The sequence below is a fragment of the Lissotriton helveticus genome, chromosome 2_1, assembly GCF_964261635.1.
Source record: "Lissotriton helveticus chromosome 2_1, aLisHel1.1, whole genome shotgun sequence".
Lineage (NCBI taxonomy): Eukaryota > Metazoa > Chordata > Amphibia > Caudata > Salamandridae > Lissotriton > Lissotriton helveticus.
The window spans coordinates 45922400-45940040 of record NC_136059.1 but is presented as its reverse complement, the minus strand read 5'-3'; the positions used below and the strand labels follow the sequence as shown (position 1 = coordinate 45940040).

The following is a 17641-nucleotide window of genomic DNA, read 5'->3' as shown; positions in this document are numbered from 1 at the left end:
ACCAGTAACCACTGGTAACAGGTAAGCACCTCCTATGCAATCCTAACCACCTTAGGCATATATCACACAGGGAACCAAGAACACACTAGCATAACCTATACTAGGTAAAACAACCTCCTAAGCATAAACATATGTCTATAGGTATCAGAACACAGGGTGCGCAAAACATACTATACACAGTACATTTCCTAGCATCCAAAACATTAGCACATAAATCACAATAGCACATAAATCACATTAGGGTCCAGTTTGCGCCACTGCATCAAAACCTAAACGTAGCAGCTGCCCACTACTTGCTGGGCAGCTGAGGACAAGAACAGGGCCTAAACGCTGCAGCTGGCACTAAGTGCTGTGCAGCTGGGGAAGGCCAAAGTAGGGGCGAAGGAGTGCGACTCACTCCTGAGTCCAGAGAACAAGTCCCTAGAAAGGAAAGAACCTAAACAGGGCAGCTGCCCACTACTTGCTGGGCCGCTGGAAAGCAAACTGCGGCATGGGCCCTCACTGGCCCTCTGAACAAAGACTGCGCCAACTGCTGGAGCCACACGGGGCTCTGAAAATGCATATGACGCAAACGGTGGAGCCCTCTAGGCTCTGAACACACATGTGGCCCATCATTGGAGCCCCATGGCTCTGAAGTCAGTTATGCCCATTGTGGAGCGCACTAGCGCTCTGAAACAACACGGGTCCCCTAGCACTGGGGCTTTAAAAGTAACTGTGCCCCCTAAGAGCCATCTAGGCTCTGGAAATCCCTGGGGCCCTCCGGGGCGGTAACAGGGGCCCCCCTGGTACTCAGGACCCCCACTGGGGTCTTCTCGAACATCCTCCCATTGCTGGAGCCCCGCATGGCTCAGTACAGCGGTGGGGCGGCCCACTGCCATCCGGGACCGCCCTAACTCTGAGCTCCCCGGGGGAGCGGAAACAGGTATGTCATCAAGGGAGGCACCGGCGTGGTGCTTCCCTACTGCCCTCCCCCTTGCCGGCTTCACTTACCGGCTCAGCACGGCGAGGCTCTCTTCTTCGGGCGATGGCGGCGCTTTGGGGAACTCTCTCCACCCAAGAGCCCCGCCTCTATTGTGCGCCTGCTTCACTCTTCTCCAGGGGCTCCCTCCATCGCATGGGAGCGCCGCACCACTCGCTCTGCTTCCTGCGGCGGGCGGGCAGCATCTCCGGTCTCCCTCTCCACACGGGAGACCGAAAAGGCGGACATTGGCTTCCCCCAGGTAGGGGGAAGCGGAAGGGATCCACTCCCGGCCCCGCCCACAGTCAGGCGGGCGTGGGCGTGGCTTCCGGTTTTGCAGCGGCTGCGGTGGCGCCATTACTGTTTCAGGGGCAATACCGAGGGGTAGGCACCCTCGAAGTATCAAATAAAAATAGAAATGGGTTGGGCACCCATTGAGGCTCCTATGAACGGGGTGGGCACCCGTCAATAAAAATAATTAAAAACGCGGTGTGGGCACCCGGGGTGGGCACACCAGGGGAATCTCCTCAGGGAAAAGGGCAGCATTGCGCTGCGAATAATAATTGCAGCAAGGAGGGCTAGGCTCCCTCAATGACAGGGTATTTTAAAAATAAAGCGCTTCCCAGGTGCTAGGGGCAAAAGACTCACTTTAACAGGGTAACTGGAGCAACCAGGGCCGCAAGGAGTCCTGGACAGCAAAGATGGAGCAAGCAGCTCCCCACAAGGAAATGCCTCCAGGACATCCAGGGGCTGGGCAGGGCCCAGGGAGGCAAGCCTTCCCCTGGGCCCCAGCAGCAGCACGCCCCTGGTAGAGTCTAGTCAGGAAACAAGAACAAGAACATTTAACATGAGGTCACAGCCTCTTTTTATACACCAAATCCCTTTGTTTCTAGGGTGCAGGGTGGGGGAAAACCAGACGCAGCTGGTTCTGGAGCACTTTGTTTTGCTCAGCCCCTCGCCCTATTCACAGGACAGGCTAGGGTCATCAGTCGCACCACAGGGGGCGAAGCCAGCATTGTGGAGGGAAAGCCAAGCCCTATTCAGGTCCCAGGTACAGCCCCTTCCTGCCATCAACATGCAGATCTCCCCATTCACCACCGGGGCAGACCCATCCTGACTTCTGGAGCCAGGCACACCAACTAGCTCCAGCTACTAGAAGTGGCAATTCCACACTAGACACATGAATGCTGCACACATCATCGCGCAGCATTCAATCTCACGATTTCGCACATACCAAACTCAAGCCTGCACTCCCCACACATCAGGAACTACCATGGACACACATATCCCCCATGCATTCCTATGGGAGGACAGTCCAATCTCACACACGCACTCAGAGAGCGCACGCACTTTACACTGCGCCACAGTGCTAAAGTGCGCAAAGACCAGAAATCACTATACTTATGTAATATTACAAGGCAAAAAGTTCAGGGGTGAACCTGCCAGAAGGGCCAATCCAACAGTCCCAAACATTGGGATTGCTGAGATGTCTTTAGAGGCCACACCACCTTTATCCAGCACTGTGTAAATGATACTCTTGGCGCTCTGCTGATTAGAGGATGAAGTCCCCTTGGATCCAGAGGGGGCAACTACCCCTCCTGTTACTTCCAGTAAGTCCCACAGTGCATGTTTACTGTAAGAACTTCAAAGGCCATCTCCCCTTTCTCCACCACTCTGCAAACGGGCCTACCTGCACACTACTGCTTGTGGGATAGAGTCTTGTAAACAGAGTGCTCCAGAACTGGTTAGAACTAGGCAAAGGCCCCTCTGCTCTCATAGGACAAAAGATTTTGGGGTATAAATATTGGGACCCTGATCCCAAGAAATTAGATCACTTTTGGACTACAAAAAGAAACCTTTGCTGAGGAGAGGCACCTAAAGAAACTGAGGAGAGTCTATCCCTAAGCTGAAGTGCTGCTTGGGGGATTGGCCTGCAGTGGTTGCCTGACTGCCAAAGGAAGGAGAAAGGATCTTTGTGTGCTTTATTTTCAACTTGTGAAGGATCTCCAAGGGCTTTGAAAAGAGCTTGCCCCCTGACCGAAGTCTCAGGACCAGTAGACTTCACCAGCCTTTGTGGATTGCTGCTAGAAACACTGTTTCAGTGGCTGTAGCGGCAAGGAGCTGTGACCGACTCTCACAACCTGCCCGGTGTCCTGTAGTCACCGCATCGAACAACGTCTGCATCGAACAATGCAAGCTCTGGGCTCACTGACTCCGTCCTGACGCCGTCACCAAGCCGTTGCCTTCACCGCGACTTGTGGACACCGCGACGTGCAACGCCTCGCTACACCAACTCGTACTGGTCTGACCGACCCGGTCACTGCTGCTGACTTCGAGCCCTGTGAATGCATCGGAGTTGGGCACCGCTCGCACGCTTCGCGACACACCGCCTGACTCTTACCGCTGTCCGACTGATCGACGCCAGCTCCCGAACTCCGGCTCTGTCGTCGCACCGCAAGCTGCAAGCACCGCAACGAAGCACCGTACGCCTCGGAGCCACCGACTCTCACAACCTGCCCGGTGTCCTGTAGGCACCGTATCGAACAACGTCTGCATCGAACAATGCAAGCTCTGAGCTCACTGACTCCGTCCTGTTGCCGTCACCAAGCCGTTGCCTGCACCGCGACTTGTGGACACCGCGACGTGCAACGCCTCGCTACACCAACTCGTACTGGTCTGACCGACCCAGTCACTGCTGCTGACTTCGAGCCCTGTGAATGCATCGGAGTTGGGCACCGCTCGCACGCTTCTTGACGCACCGCCTGACTCATACCGCTGTCCGACTGATGGACGCCAGCTCCCGAACTCCGGCTCTGTCGCCGCACCGCACCGCAAGCTGCAAGCACCGCAACGAAGCACCGTACGCCTCGGACCCACCGACTCTGTCAATGGGCCGTTGCCTGCACCACATCGAGGGACAACACGTCCTGCAACGCTTTCTTTTCTGCAACACAACAAACGCCGGAACCGACTCGCACGCCTGTGCCTGCCGCATCAAGTAAAGGTACTGTGACCGAGTCTGTCGACACTTGAGTGGGTCAGGACCGACGCAGTCCGCTGGATTTGTTAGACTCTCTGTTATTTCAGCAACGTTGTAGCCGGATAGGGCTACCTGCTCGCACAGAACCGTGATTTAAGCCTTTTTAACAAGAGCTCTTGATTTCTAATAGTATTGTAGATTCTTTTTCTTGTTTATGGTCTTGTGGTAACTCTATTTAAAAGATACTTATTTTTATAAATATACAACCTGTGTGGTGTCCATTTGTAGTGTTGTCACTTGATTACTGTATGTGTTCACAAATGCTTTACACACTGCCTCTGAGATAAGCCTATCTGCTCGTGCCAAGCTACCAAGGGAGTGAGCAGTGGTTATTTTAGGAGTGTACCCCTTACCCTGACTAGAGGAGAATATCTCTATTTGTCACAAATACCTACCTGTGCCAACTACAGACCACCAATTCTAACACCTGTTTATTACCTAACATGTTACAGAGACATACCTCCTTCGACAGTATTCCTGTAGACTAGAGCAGCTGATGTCAATCAGCATGACAGACCACACCCTTGTTAAGTACATCATCCCCATACCACACCACCTTTAGACCTACCGCCACAAGGACACCTTGCCAAAACTTAAAAAAACATCTCTAAGGAAGTCTTTATGGCCCAACTCACGGAACATCAGCCAAAACACTGCAGCTTATCCAAATCCATCAACAACTGGATCACCACCTGCATTTACGACCTGGCTCCCCTCAAGCCTAGCAAAGCTGCTTAAACTAGGGCTCAAGCCAGCTGGAACATAGGATGATGAAGCGCTACTGCAAACAGTTGGAGCGCAGATGGAGAAAGCCAGTGCTGACAGTAACACCTACACACACGCCCTTAGGTGCTATCCAGCCTATCCAGACCACCAAGCGGTCAGCATTCGAAGACTGCATTGATGCCAGCACCAACTCATTAAAAAATGTTATGGGTTGAAATCTTGAATTAATCTCAGCCACTGGTAATTACTCAGGCCGCAGCCCAGTCCATTGTTGTTTTGAACACCATGCCTCCTCAGTTTGGATCCAGCCATATGCAAATCAGTCTTGATCCTGCTCCAATGGGAACATTCCAGTTCAAACCTCTACACCATGTCCTTTGTGAAATGTAACGCAAGCAACCTAGGAACGATTTTGCCCTAGTTAGGGCTCATCAGCCAAGTATAGCTTGGTTCCAGTGACCATGTTGTTGTTGAAGCCAACACCAATAGCAGCAAAGAGGTCTTCTCATTGTTAAAGATTTAATCTTGCCAGCAGCAGGAGCCATCCGCATTACTCACTCACAGGACCTCTGCAACCAACTCTTGCAGTTCTTCTGTAGCAAGATAACTTTCAAATATGACACATCTATGCCTCAGCCAGACCCAACAGACCTTACAGTAAGGGTCCCCGTCATGTCCAAGGAAACAACTACATTCACTTGGCTACGAAGTGCCACCACCATGCACATCATCCACTCCGGGGCCCCATCTGTCACATACCCCCACCCCACCTTCACTAGAGGAATTCTATCCATCAGTGTGACCCTCATCCAAATTACAAATGCCCCCATCACTTCTGCCACGTTAGCAGATATGCCACAGTTCTCCATTGCTGAAAATGCCTTCTGCAGACCATCCGACACATGCTGACTACAAAGTCACTTCTTTGCTTCCATAACCAGCCAATGTCTTTGAGAAACTCATCCATAAATGCCTCACCAACCATCTAAACCAATATCAACTACTCAACACACAGTCTAATTTCAGATCCAGTCACAGCATAAAAAGCCCTCATCGCCACAATATACGACATATGCATAATCATGGACATAGGAGACAGAGCTACCCTTATCCTCCTGAGCCTCTCCGCTTCTTAGAACACAGTATCTCACAACTTCCTCACTGGACACCACCTTAAGACTGGAATCTGCTCTCTCCTGACTGAATGGACCCAGTGGGTCTGTGTGGCCACCTAAGCCTTGAAAACCAGCAACCTCCTCTGTGCATCATTGACATTCTCTCCTGCGCCCAGCTCATACTCTCCCTCTTAGACAAGTCGACCAACCCAGAACAAACTGACCACCTGCATGACTGAAGTCAATGGCTGCCTTAAACTTAACACCGTCAAAACAGAGGTTGGAGCCTTTGGAAGGAACCCATCACCACAGGACTCCAGTTTATGGCAAGCTGAGCAAGGACCGGCCCTCGCCCCTATCTCCCATGCCAAGAACCTCAGGATCATCATCTACAGCCAGCTAAACATGACATTAAGTCAACGTCATGACAGCCTCATGCTGTCTCACCCTAAAGATGTTGTAATGATCTTCAAATGGGTTCCGACAAAGAACTCAAAATTGTCACACCCTTATCACTAACAAGTAGGACTAAGTGAACATCTTCTACATCAGCAAACAACTCACCTTAAAACCACAAATCATCCAGAAGAATGACACTTAGCCTCCCACACCACACACATCACACCACATCTCAAGGACTTCCACTGGCTCCCTGTACACATACGTGCACAGTTCAGACTTTCCACACACACATCTTCAAAGCACTTCACAACACTAGCCCGGCTAGCCTTAATCATATCTCCTTCCAATAACCATTCAGACTCATCCACATGACAGGACTACTTCTTGCAGATATCCCAAGCATATCCAGGACCTGCCACTACACATCAGAGTATTCTCTTGCATTTTTGAATTCCAAAAGAGCTAAAGACCTGGCTCTTCCATAGGCACTCCACCAGGCGAATCTCATACCTTCTCAGCAGAAGGACAACCTCCCAGTTAGACGCACTCTACAAATACACGTAACATAGCATAAAATAACAAAATATAACATAACCTGTTATAACATCTAACATAACTAACAAAAATGTATAACATAACATTCTTTGGTGCCTCGATTTACATGAACTCAGTTTGAGAGGTAACGTTGTTCCTTAGGGATAGGAGGCTGAATTCTGAGAGCACTAAACACCCTGGGCCTAATGTACACTATTTCCCTCTTTTGTTGTCTCTGCTTCTCACAGTCAAGAATGGGGATGTATTTTGAGCATTGCAAGATTTTGCCTCTGTCAGACTCTGTTCAAGGGGACACTGGGTAACCAGGGGCTACTCCGACTCAACTGTGATGGTTGAGGTCATTTTCCACTATTGTCCGGGGGTCCATGCAACTATAATTCTGCAAACAGGGTCAAGTACAACCCTTACTTCACTCTCCAAATAGCAAACTTGAGCAGCCCAAAGATTCTCAGAGAGGTACTGTGAAGTCAAGAGCTAGCTCAATCATCCTCCCTTCAGTACATGGATCTCTACCTTTCAGTCAGAGAGCTGCCCCTATCATCCTCTCTACCTTTCAGTTGGAGAGCTGCCTCCACCATCCTCACTTCAGCATCTCTATCTCTACCTTTCATTCAGAGAGCTTCCTCCATCATCCTCGCTTCAGCATTTGGATCTCTAACTTTCAGTCAGAGAGCTGTCTCTGTCATCCTCGCTTCAGTATCTGAATCTCTACCTTTCAGTCAGGGAGCTGTTTCCGTCATCCTCGCTTTAGCATTTAGATCTCTACCTTTCAGTTGGAGAGCTGCCTCCACAATCCTCACTTCAGCATCTCTATCTCTACCTTTCAGTCAGAGAGCTGCCTCAATCTTCCTCGTTTCAGCATTTGGATCTCTACCTTTCAGTCAGAGAGCTGCCTCCGCCATCCTCGCTTCAGATTCTAGGGGGCAGATGTATCAAGCCTTTTGCAACTCGCAAAGGCCGAAATTCGCAGAATTTCGGCCTTTGCGAATCGCAAACGGTCTATTTGCATGTTTTGGCATGCATCAAAAATTCGCAAAATAAGAAATAGCAAAAATGTGCGATTCCTTATTTTGCCATAGCATTTAAGGAATCGCAATTTTGCGATTCCTTAAATGCTATGTATGTAGTATTTTTGAATTGCGATTTTTGGTTAAGAAATCGCAAATTACCACCAACTTGTAGTTGATGGCAATTTGCGAAGTCTTTAAAAAATGCATAACTTGGCATTTTTGAAGGTGGCATGTGATGCACACATATGCCATAGGGCATGTATGTGCGCCATATGCACACACATGTACATTTCAGGAGTGCAGCAGGGTGTCTTTGAGACACCCCTGCACCCTTGAAATAATTCTCAAATTGCGATTAGCAAATTGCGAATTCGCAATTTGAGAATTGCTTCACAATCATTCCTATGAGCCTCCATGCCCATAGGAAAGCATGGGAAATTATTCCTTATTTGCGAATTCGCAAAATGCGAATTCGCAAATAAGGAAGATTAAGGAATCCCAAAAAAATAGCGATTTTTACATACATTCCATTTTGCGATTTCTAAATAGCAATTTCTTAAAAATCGCTATTTAGGAATCGCAAAATGGAATCTTGATACATCTGCCCCATGATCTCTACATTTCAGAGAGCTGCCTCCACCATCCTCGCTTCAGCTTCTGGATCTCTACCTTTCAGTTTGAGAGCTGCCTCAGTCATCCTACCTTCAGCATCTGTATCTGTACCTTTCAGTCAGAGAGCTGCCTCCCTCATCCTCACTTCAGCATATGTATCTCTACCTTTCAGTCAGAGAGCTGCCTCCATCATCCTCGCTTCAGAATCTGGATCTCTACCGTTCAGTCCCAGAGCTACTTTTATCCATCCTCGCTTCAGCATCGGGATCTCTAGCTTCCAGTCAGAGAGCTGCCTCTGCCATCCTCCCTCCAGCATCTGTGTCTCTACCTTTTAGTCACAGAGCTGCCTCCGTCATCCTCCTTTCAGCATCTATATCTCTACCTTTCAGTCAGGGAGCTGCCACCGCCATCGTCCCTTCAGTATCTGTATCTCTACCTTTCAGTCAAGGAGCTTCCTCCACCATCCTCTCTTTAACATCTGGATCTCTACTTTTCAGTCAGGGAGCTGCCTCCACCATTCTCGCTTCAGCATCTGGATCGCTACCTTTCAGTCGGACAGCTGCATCCACCATCCTCACTTCAGCATCTGGATCTCTACCTTTCAGTCAGAGAGCTGCCTCCACCATCCTCGCTTCAGCATCCAGATCTCTACCTTTCAGTCAGAGAGTAGCCTCCACCATCCTCCCTTCATCATCTGGATCTCAACCTTTCAGTCGGAGAGCTGTCTCCACCATCCCCCCTTCAGCATCTATATCTTTACTTTTCAGTCAGGGAGCTGCCTCCACCATCCTCGCTTCAGCATCTGTATTTCTACCTTTCAGTCAGGGAGCTGCCTCCACCATCCTTGCTTCAGTATCGGGATCTCTATCTTTCAGTCAGGGAGCTGCCTTCACCATCCTCGCGTCAGCATCTGTAGCTCTACCTTTCAGTCGGAGAGCTGCCTCCACCATCTTCCCTTCAGCATGTATATCTTTACTTTTCAGTCAGGGAGCTGCCTCCACCATCCTCGCTTCAGCATTTGGATTTCTACCTTTCAGTCAGGGAGCTGCCTCCACCATCCTTGCTTCAGTATCTGGATCTCTATCTTTTAGTCAGGGAGCTGCCTTCACCATCCTCGCGTCAGCATCTGTAGCTCTACCTTTCAGTCGGAGAGCTTCCTCCACCATCCTCGTTTCAGCATCTGTATCTCTACCTTTCAGTCTGAGAGCTGCCTCCGTCATCCTTGCTTCAGCATCTGTATCTCTACTTTTCAGTCGGAGACCTGCCCCGCCATCCTCCCTTCAGCATCTGTGTCTCTACCTTTTAGTCAGAGAGCTGCCTCCGTCATCCTCACTTCAGCATCTGGCTCTCTACCTTTCAGTCAGAGAGCTGCCTCCGTCATCCTCGCTTCAGCATCTGGATCTCTACCTTTCAGTCAGAGAGCTGCCTCCGTCATCCTCGCTTCAGCATCTGGATCTCTACCTTTCAGTCAGGGAGCTGCCTCCACCATCCTCGCTTCAGCATCTGGATCTCTACCTTTCAGTGAGAGGGCAGCAGCTCACATCATCCTCCCTTCAGCATCTGGATCTCTACCTTTCAGTCAGAGAGCTGCCTCCGTCATCCTCGCTTCAGCATCTGGATCTCTACCTTTCAGTCAGAGAGCTGCCTCCATCATCCTCTCTTCAACATCTGGATCTCTACTTTTCAGTCAGGGAGCTGCCTCCACCATCCTCACTTCAGCATCTGGCTCTCTACCTTTCAGTCAGAGAGCTGCCTCCGTCATCCTCGCTTCAGCATCTGGATCTCTACTTTTCAGTCAGGGAGCTGCCTCCACCATCCTCACTTCAGCATCTGGCTCTCTACCTTTCAGTCAGAGAGCTGCCTCCGTCATCCTCGCTTCAGCATCTGGATCTCTACTTTTCAGTCAGGGAGCTGCCTCCTCCATCCTCACTTCAGCATCCGGCTCTCTACCTTTCAGTCAGAGAGCTGCCTCCACCATCCTCGCTTCAGCATCTGGATCTCTACCTTTCAGTCAGAGAGTAGCCTCCACCATCCTCCCTTCATCATCTGTATCTCAACCTTTCAGTCAGAGAGCTGCCTCCACCATCCATGCTCCAGCATCTGGATCTCTACCTTTCAGTCAGGGAGCTGCCACCACCACCCTCCCTTCAGCATCTGTATCTCTGCCTTTCAGTCAGGGAGCTGTCTCCATCATCCTTGCCTTAGCATCTGTATCTTTACTTTTCAGTCAGGGAGCTGTCTCCATCATCCTCGCTTTAGCATCTGTATCTCTACCTTTCAGTCAGGGAGCTGTCTCCATCATCCTCGCTTTAGCATCTGTATCTCTACCTTTCAGTCAGGGAGCTGCCTCCACCATCCTTGCTTCAGCATCTGGAACTCTACCTTTCAGTCAGAAAGCTGCCTCCGTCATCCTCCCTTCAGCATCTGTATCTCTGCCTTTCAGTCAGGGAGCTGCCCCCACCATCCTCCTTTCGGCATCTGGATCTCTGCCTTTCAGTCAGAAAGCTGCCTCCACCATCCTTGCTCCAGCATCTGGAACTCTACCTTTCAGTCAGAAAGCTGGCTCTGTCATCCTGTCTTCAGCATCTGGAACTCTACATTTCAGTCTGAGAGCTGCCTCTTTCATCCTGTCTTCAGCATCTGTATCTCTGCCTTTCAGTCAGAGGGCAGCAGCTCACATCATCCTTGCTTCAGCATCTGGATCTCTACCTTTCAGTCAGAGAGCTGCCTCCGTCATTCTCCTTTCATCATCTGAATCTCTACCTTACAGTCATTTAGAATGCAGACAATGCACTTCTGCTATCTGGAGAAGGTGCCTTGATCTTTCACCTTGTGTCATGTTGAATCAGGGGCATCCAAATTAGGTCCATGCCCTTCTATTATTCATATACTGCAGGTTCACAGAACACGCATTCACACTCCATATACAAGCATCATGTCAGCGCAAGGATCTAGATGACATGCAATAGCAGAACTTTACACAAGTGGGTGGTCTCTCTCATAATGACACAGATTACGAAGGTCTGAAAAAACATGGTATGCTGCTACCAGCTCAAACCATCAACGACAAGCCTAGGCTCTGCGCATGTGCTAGAAAAAGTTAACACCAGGGTCACAATAAAAATCCGGATACTAGATTGACAAGCAGTGGGGCACATGGGGAAGGGGAACACACCGGTGTACCATGCAGGGGAAATTCCTGTCCCAATAGTCTGATTTAACGAAATGGGTTGCTGAATTTAAAGATAAGCTCAAACAAAAATTTACATTGATAGCCAACCAAATTGCAAGATTATAGTTTTTGGTGGATCTTAGTTTGTAGCTGCAGAGTAATATACCTATTTTCTGATTGCCACATTCTGTCTGCTGTGCGCAGTCTCTGATTGGCCTGCTTGTGTTTCCGCCATACCAGGAATCAACTTTGATGTTGACTGACTTGAGCGGACAGCACTTAGAACCTCTACTGGTGCCAAGCTGTGATGTAAATTTACACCGTCAAGACTCTCAAAAGGACTCACATATTTAGAAAAGGGCTTAGGAAAACCTGGCTTTTTAGGCTGGTGAATTACAAAAGCTGGCCAGTATCAGTAACTCTCTGACTAATAGACTGCTGAATCCTCCATCAGTCCTCTGACACATCAATGGATGGAGCTATGCTTCCTTGATCTCCTTGTACACACAATCTGTACTGCACTTTGTGATATCTCTGTGTCAACAGTCTTGAGCAAGTCAATAGCTGAACTAATAGGTGTGATTTGCATTACTGCAGAAACCTGTACAGCTGCAGTTATGATTTTAAGAAGGAAGATGCTCTGCCCAGATTATCTCCTTACCAACAGCTGATGTTGAAACTTTTTTCCAGTTTGTATTGTCTCCTCAAAAACGAGAACTTACATTAAATACGTTTTTTTCTGCTTGTCCAGCTGCAGAACATTCAAATTACAGACCTAGGAAGACCTAGAGAAGACAGAATATTTAATTCTGAACCAACTCATTGGGTTTTTCTGCCAGCTCACCCCATGTTTTCTCCCACTGCAGGGCTCTCCCATTGATTTGCTGAAGGAGGTGCGGCCCGCCTTCTTCTTTGGAGTGCCAAGGATCTGGGAGAAGATCCAGGCTGCAGCTCAGGCCATGGAGTCTAAGGAATCTTTTTTTCAGAAGACCATCAGAACCTGGGCGAGGGGTCGTGGCTATGCGGCCAATCTCAACCGGATGAATGGGTATACTACCTATGGGATCTCTTCTGGGGAGATGCGGGGATAAGTATTGAAAGAGGATAAGCATGGTTGGCATTGTAAACCTGAGGATCCAAGATCACACTTGAGGCACAGAAAGGGGCTGGATTAAGAGACATTGCCTTAATGGTCTGTGCCCTTTGAGCTTGCCTGTGTTTGCAATTCGTAGCATATTACAATTAGATCTATTGACTTTCTCAATGTTACTTCTCCCTCTTAACTAGACAGATACAAATCATGTTGCTTGAATAGTGGACTGTACCACATTCATCGGTTCCCACCTCTCCCCTTCACCACTGATGCCACCCCTGTGGCTGCACTCATACACTCTTTCATATAACTTACAAATTTGTCTACATCTCTCTATGTTAACCTATCAGTTTCATCCTTCTCTTTTCTTCTTGCCCATCTACCGTGGATGTCCCTATGACCTCTCAACCTACATCATGAGTGGACTGAGACCACTCAGCCTCCAGCTTGTTCTCATGTGTCTCTTTTGCTTGCATTTTTCAAAACACAGAGAACAATATATAGAATTCCACAATCAGTCCAGCACAAACTCACATAACACATGTGTGAGACTGGGTACATATACTGTGCACACCACAGTTAGATGATGTCAAGGCTGGGATGTAAGAATCAACAGGAGAGGGGATGTCAAGAACAGGGAGTGCTCAAACAAGATCCAGAGCAGAAAGGTAAGATGGGATACTGGTCAAGGTTGGTTCATGGAAATGGTGTATTAAGGAAAGGGGTGGGAAAGTCAACGCTGAAGTTGTGGTGGAACCATGTAATGGAGATGTAAGCAATACTGGGAAACATTGTGACATGCACATGATTGTTTAAAGTTAGACAAAATATTGTCTGTAAATACTGAGGTGATAGCATATCATTAAGCACTGCTCTGGGGTGTATTTGCACCCAGACCATCCTAGTCATCAAGAAGTCTTGCCTTTTGAAGAATTTAGTGCTTGGAGTATCTTGAAGTTCAAGGAATCGTTCCACCAAGAGGTGAATTGTGTCTAGGATGTCCCAAAAAATCTCTCCCACTCTGAAGTCTGAAGTGTGGAAATATTTATTGAAGTCAAAACATTAGAATATTTGTACCTGAATTTCAGGCTTAGTTGCCCATGATAAGGCCTTGTGATTTCAGCTACAGCAAAGCAGCAGTTGCAAAAAAGCCACTGACATATTTGCTGAGAATCAATATGAGAAGCCTACATTAAGCACATTAGAACCTCCCGGTTTGCTGCACTTGATTGAGTTGTGCTACATTTATTATTATCCTCAAACACTCAATTTAGGTAAAGATAATAGTGGCCCTGCGCAAACTACCACCTACTTGACAGATGCCTAACCTGGTCGTTATTTACAGAAATGAAAGATTATTTTCCTAGGGAGCTATTCAAACAATTATCATATTCTACAATTGATTAATATTTATTATTTCGATATCATGGTACTGGCATTTATGACACAGATTACACTTCCAACAACAATTTATAATCTTGTGGTTACATAGAATGCAATCCACAGCCATCAAGACTTAACATTGTATTCAGTAAACATGTGTTTCACAGCAGAACAGCCCCTTCTTCAGGGCTGAAATATAGAAAAATGACTCTCTTCTTACTATCTTCAAATTAGAATTCTGCTGGTGTTCAGAAAGAACCATTTATTTGTGTGCATGAATTTGTTTTTCAAAACTCTCAGAATTGAGCACTCCAATATCCCTTCCCATCCTTGCACCCAAAGGAAATTTTATTTTTGTAAGATACAGAAGGGTAATACATGAATATTACCACTCTGTGAGGTATGCGTTTATTGTACTCATGATTGTATAACCATATGTATTCTACTGAGCTCTTTCAACAGGATACTATGTAGAAGATTCAGGCAAAACCATAGTGTTCACTTTTCACCTTTATATCAAACACATCGTAGGGCTTAATTGATAGGCAAACAGGTAGCTTCTAAACAAATCATTCCAAAACAATTAGGCCATCCAAAGATGCAAATAGTGCAGAAACTATCACCTTTTCACTCAACCCTCCCCTCAAGATACCCTTGTGATGAATGTTGTGCTCTTTAAATGGTCAACTAGACAGATAGATAGATAGATAGATAGATAGATAGATAGATAGATAGATAGATAGATAGATAGATAGATAGATAGATAGATAGATAGATAGATAGATAGATAGATAGATAGATGGATAGATAGATAGAGACACACATGTCCAAAATAATCTGGGCTTCTCATGTCCTGTGTACTGGATCTGCCGCCACCACTTCTTTCATCTCACTCATGCATCCATGATCTTGATTCATCTTATTTGCACTTTGGTCTGAAATACTCAAACTTCTTCTATTCTTCTCAATGCCAATGCAAAGGGTGCTATTTTAGATCATCCATTCTCACCTTGCATTCATTCCTCTACATTTCACATTTACCTACTGACACATACAGATTTATTTTTCTTCATCTTTTCCTTTCCCCAAATCCCAATTCCAGCCTGTTGCTTTCTCATCCTGTTTTATCTCCTTCATCTTTGTTATTATTTCATTGCCCACACACTTCCTTTGCTTCTCACATTGTGTCTCCAATTTCAATTTCCTCCTGTGTTTTTGCTCCTGTATCTTCTCAGCTGCCATCTTTTTGCTTCACAGTTCTTCCTCGGTGCCCTGGGGGTACTCGTTGGCTAACTATCTGGTCCTCAAGAAGACCCAAGATGCTCTGGGCCTTGATCGATGTGTCTTGTGTATATCAGGAGCTGCTCCCATCACAAAGGAGACCCTGGACTATTTCATGGGGCTGGACCTTCCAGTCATGGAGCTCTTCGGCCTGAGCGAGGATTCTACGCCCCACACAGTATCAGTCCGCAGTGCCTTCCGCATGACAAGGTCAGTCCAAGTACCATCCTGTGGCCACCTGACCTTTATTAACCATCCTAATCAGAAGCACACTCTATACTTCTCATGACCATTGAGAATCACCAACACTGTCAGACACGGTGGTCAACCGAAGGCTTTGCAGTCAACCATCAAAGTATTTGTTGATAATGACCACAGGAGTTAGAATTCTACAATGTTGATAATTCACTGCCAAGTGGCATGTGTGGGCCACCATACTATAACACTATGCCTTACTTCCACACCTTAACTTTAGATCCAAGTACTGATTCATATAACCAATGACATGGCTCGAGGTGTTTCTTCTTGAATGGTTATAGTTCATCTAAAATTAGATCCATGAAAGTTCAGAATTTGCCAGAGAGATCTGAGGAGAGCATGTCTGCCTGGCATGCAGGTATTCAAATGATATTAACTAGACTTGGGCGCACTAACTTTTCTCATTTGCTAGCTAAATAAGACCAAGTTAATAATAATACTATTACATTACTCTACTAGGTTCACAACATATAGTCAAACATGGAGCTATGATGATCATAGCCTACAAACAACTCATTAATAAATAAATAAATATTTTACTGTCTAGTATGCAAAGTGTCAGAGCGACAGGTAATGCAGTAGTTGTTATTTCCATACATACGTTTGTATCGTTATTTACCCTACAGCTCCCATTGCCTCAGATGTAACAACACTACCTCTCTTACCTCCTTTGTGCCACCACAAAGCAGACAAGGAACTAAAGGCATGCTTGGTTACTGAGTTACTGACACCACAGGTGGTGATCATTGTATGCTCTGACAGATGTTCACTGGGACATATTTGCAGGTGAAGTCTCTGGGTGAACAGCTCCTGAGCTGTGGAGCTTTCAGAGTTATTATTATCCAAAATATGCTGATTTCCTCTGTTACTGGCCTTTTTGACAATACATACCATGTGTATTTGTAAAGCACACGTTCACCCAGAAGGGTCTCTTGGTGCTGAACAGCAGACGTTTATTGTTACCTAACTCAATGGTACTCATTTTATCAACCTCAGGAGGATAAAAGTCTGAGTAGACCTGCCGAGATTTGAACCTGTGACAATGAGGTCAAACTCAGGCCCCTACAGTAGTCCACTAAGTCACCAGACCCGGATATACAAGCAGAGCCTGTTTGGGGAACCACAAGGACAAATGCTACTGGGCCCTAACGGAGGGTGTTCAAGTTCAAGTTCAGGAATTTATATAGCGCACTACTCACCCAGAGGGTCTCAAGGCGCTTGGGGGGGGTGGGGGTGCGTTATTTATCGAATAGCCAGGTTTTGAATTCCTTTCTGAAGGAAATGTGGTTCTGTGTAAGGCGGAGGTGGGTGGGGAGAGAATTCCAAGTTTTGGCCGCTAGGTAGGAGAAGGATCTTCCTCCCATGGTGGATCTGTGGATGCGCGGAATTGCGGCGAAGGCTTGATTGGAGGATCGTAGTTGGCGGGTGGGTGTGTAGAAGGATAGTCGTGTGTTGAGGCATTCGGGCCCTAGTTTGTAGAGGGCCTTGTGTGCGTGGGTGAGGAGACGGAACGTTATTCTCTTGTTGACGGGAAGCCAGTGGAGGTCCTTCAGGTGGCCGGTAATGTGAGCTTGGCGAGGGATGTCCAGTATGAGTCTGGCTGATGTGTTTTGGATGCGTTGGAGTTTTTTCTGTAATTTGGTTGTGGTTCCGGCGTAGAAGGTATTTCCATAATCCAGTCGGCTAGTGACCAGTGCGTGGGTGACAGTCTTTCTTGTTTCGGTTGGGATCCAACGGAAGATTTTTTTGAGCATGCGAAGTACGTTGAAACAAGAGGATGAGACGGCGTTGACTTGTCTGGTCATCGCGAGGGAGGAGTCTAGGATGAAGCCTAGGTTATGTGCGTGGTCTGTAGGTATGGGTGCTGTGCCCAGGGCAGGTGGCCACCATGAGTCGTCCCAGGCAGAGGGGGATGATCCTAGGATGAGGACTTCCGTTTTGTCTGAGTTTAGTTTTAGGCGGCTGTTTTTCATCCATTTGGCTACTTCTTTCATGCCTTTGTGAAGATTGGTTTTGGCGGTGTTAGGGTCTTTGGT

The 17641-nt window shown here is 47.4% G+C and overlaps 1 protein-coding gene across 1 annotated transcript in view; it reads left to right on the top strand.

Annotated features, from left to right (window-relative positions):
* LOC144817693 (long-chain-fatty-acid--CoA ligase ACSBG2-like) overlaps positions 1–17641 on the top strand; it is a 383515-nt gene that overhangs the window by 241707 nt on the left and 124167 nt on the right. Inside the window, exons 9-10 of the mRNA XM_078674441.1 lie at positions 12457–12638; positions 15324–15557. Coding sequence (XP_078530567.1) covers positions 12457–12638; positions 15324–15557 — 416 coding nt within the window. The remainder of the gene's footprint in view (positions 1–12456; positions 12639–15323; positions 15558–17641) is intronic.